This window comes from Parasteatoda tepidariorum, chromosome 4 (assembly GCF_043381705.1).
Source record: "Parasteatoda tepidariorum isolate YZ-2023 chromosome 4, CAS_Ptep_4.0, whole genome shotgun sequence".
In the NCBI taxonomy this organism is placed as follows: domain Eukaryota; kingdom Metazoa; phylum Arthropoda; class Arachnida; order Araneae; family Theridiidae; genus Parasteatoda; species Parasteatoda tepidariorum.
This window is the reverse complement of record NC_092207.1, coordinates 4,021,699-4,024,271: the sequence shown is the minus strand read 5'-3', so window position 1 is coordinate 4,024,271 and position 2,573 is coordinate 4,021,699. Positions and strand designations below refer to the sequence as shown.

Here is a 2,573-nt window from a genome sequence, read left to right as displayed (position 1 = left end):
GCAATTGTTGTTTATTTTTTAAAATTTAATTTTTTTAATTATAATTTTACAGTGTTGAGCATAATCTTGTATGTCTTTACAATTTAAAAACTCCTTGAAAAAGTGTTTTTGTTGCAATAACGGACCCTATTTGCACAAATTCATAAAAGCGGACCCTGGTTGAAAGAATGTGAGTAATTTTTTCACAATTTCACAAAAAACGGACCTTTCACAAAATGTCTGGACAGACCCCTGATATAATCAGTGCTTGATTAGCCATTAGGCCATAGCCTCGAGCCCCCAATGATAAGGTGCCCCCTTAAAATGGATTTTTCGAAAATAAATTTTAAAAAAATTATGAAAAACAATGATATAAAAAAAAAATCAATTTCAAATATATATTAATAAAAATACAGTAGGGAACAGATTATCCGGAATGGTCGGGACCATCGCTATTCCGGATAACTGATTTTTCCGGTTTTCTGAATCNTTTTAATTATAATTTTACAGTGTTGAGCATAATCTTGTATGTCTTTTCAATTTAAAAACTCATTGAAAAAAAATTTTTTTTGCAATAACGGACCCTATTTGCACAAATTCATAAAAGCGGACCCTGGTTGAAAGAATGTGAGTAATTTTTTCACAATTTCACGAAAAACGGACCCTTCACAAAATGTCTGGACAGACCCCTGCATATAATCAGTGCTTGATTACCCCTTAGGCCATAGCCTCGAGCCCCCAATGATAAGGGGCCCCCTTAAAATGGATTTTTCGAAAATAAATTTTAAAAAAATTATGAAAAACAATNGTTAAAAAAGAAAGAAAAATCGTAAAATCTTATGAAGAAAAAAAAAAAAATTTTGAAAAAATGGCGAGAAAATTTATCGAATTTTGTTCCGGTTTTTTGGTTTTCCGGTTTTCTGATTTCCGGATAACGGGTTCTGTACTGTACTATAATTTTTTTACATAATGTGAATCATATTTATTTATTGCTTATTTTAGTTATTATTTATAAGTATTATTATATATAAATACTTTTATATTTGAATAAGTAAAAAAATATACCGGAAAATCATTTTATTAGCATTAAATTATTAAATAATAAATAATTAAATTATAAAAATTATTATATAGAAAATTATTTTACCATATGTTAACCCATTGAACGTAAACAAGTGTAAACAGTCTCGTAAGAACAATAAAGCTGTATAAAAACAAAAGTAAAGCTGTGTAAAAACAATAAGCTAAGTATAAAGAGAAAAGAAATGAGATGCTTTAACTAGATAAAGTAGTCACAGTCGCCATTTTTTTCCAACTATCGTCGGATTTGGCGTATCAAGTCACCAAGCTCTAATCTGGAGCATTCAGTACTTGAATTCAATACTTTTTTTCTCTTGATTATTAATAAAAAAATGTCTTTATATTTAGGAGTCGACGTCCAGCAAGAGGAGGCGCACTAAAGCCGAGCAGAAAGAAGTAAGTAATAACCTTCTCGAATACAACAGTTTTACTCTATAAATGATTTTTTATATTTTTTATGCCTGCACAGGGGTCTGTCCAGGGCAAATTTACTGCCGTTGAGCGGCAGTTTCACAAATTCAATTTCAGGAAAAACGGTAGTCTCACAAAATACTTTTAACATATTTTCGAAAAATATTTAAATATTTTTGAAAGTATTTTCTTATTTTACCATATTNGTCGTTCTATTATATTGCAAAAAAAGCACGATTTTCACTGCGATATTTATTAGAAACCAGCTAATGTTCTCGAATTTTATTAATTTCATGTTTTTAAATTAAGAACTTTAAATAATAGGAAAAAAATTAATTTTTATTGCAGCACAGAACCTAACTATGATTTTTTTTTTTTTTTTGGAAAGTGATCAGGGGTCTGTTAAGAAGAAATTTGGGTCCGTTGACGGACCCTTCACAAAAAATCCTTTCATAAAAACGGACAATTCACAAAATGAGTTTTCTTTTATTCGGATCCATCACAAATTTGTTCATCATCATTATTGTTTTGTTAATCGAATAAACCCTTCCCAGGAAGAAAGACATGTAAACAAACTAAATTTTGTTTTCCGCAGACGCTTCTTTCTTTATTCGTCCGAAAACAATATTCTGCTTTCAGCAGTATAGGCTAAATACCAAATATTTGTATGTTGCATCTCTAATTTAGTAGCTGCAATTGCTGTTTATTTTTTTAAATTTAATTTTTTTAATTATAATTTTACAGTGTTGATCATAATATTGTTTGCCTTTACAATTTAAAAACTCCTTCTCAAAGTTTTTTTTGCGATAACGGACCCTATTTGCACACATTCACAAAAGCGGGTCCTGGTTGAAAGAATGTGATTTAACGTTTATTTTATATTCACGAATTACGAGTCATTTTTTCACTATTTTACGAAAACGGACCCTTCACAAAATGTCTGGATAGATCTATGATAACATTTCAAGTTATGTTTACTGTGAAGTTATACCTAGAAATTAGTGCAGTTTTTTTATTTTGATGACTATAAAATTCCCTATGTGTAGAATATTTGGTACATTATCATTTTGGTACATGCATAAATTATTATGAAATTTATATTA

At 29.1% G+C, this 2,573-nt stretch overlaps 1 protein-coding gene across 1 annotated transcript in view; it reads left to right on the top strand.

Moving 5' to 3' along the window:
- LOC107440167 (uncharacterized) overlaps positions 1-1,512 on the top strand; it is a 31,002-nt gene extending 29,490 nt beyond the window's left edge. The window contains exon 6 of the mRNA XM_071180536.1: positions 1,408-1,512. Coding sequence (XP_071036637.1) covers positions 1,408-1,497 — 90 coding nt within the window. The 3' untranslated portion in view covers positions 1,498-1,512. The remainder of the gene's footprint in view (positions 1-1,407) is intronic.
- Positions 1,513-2,573: the final 1,061 nt, after the last annotated feature.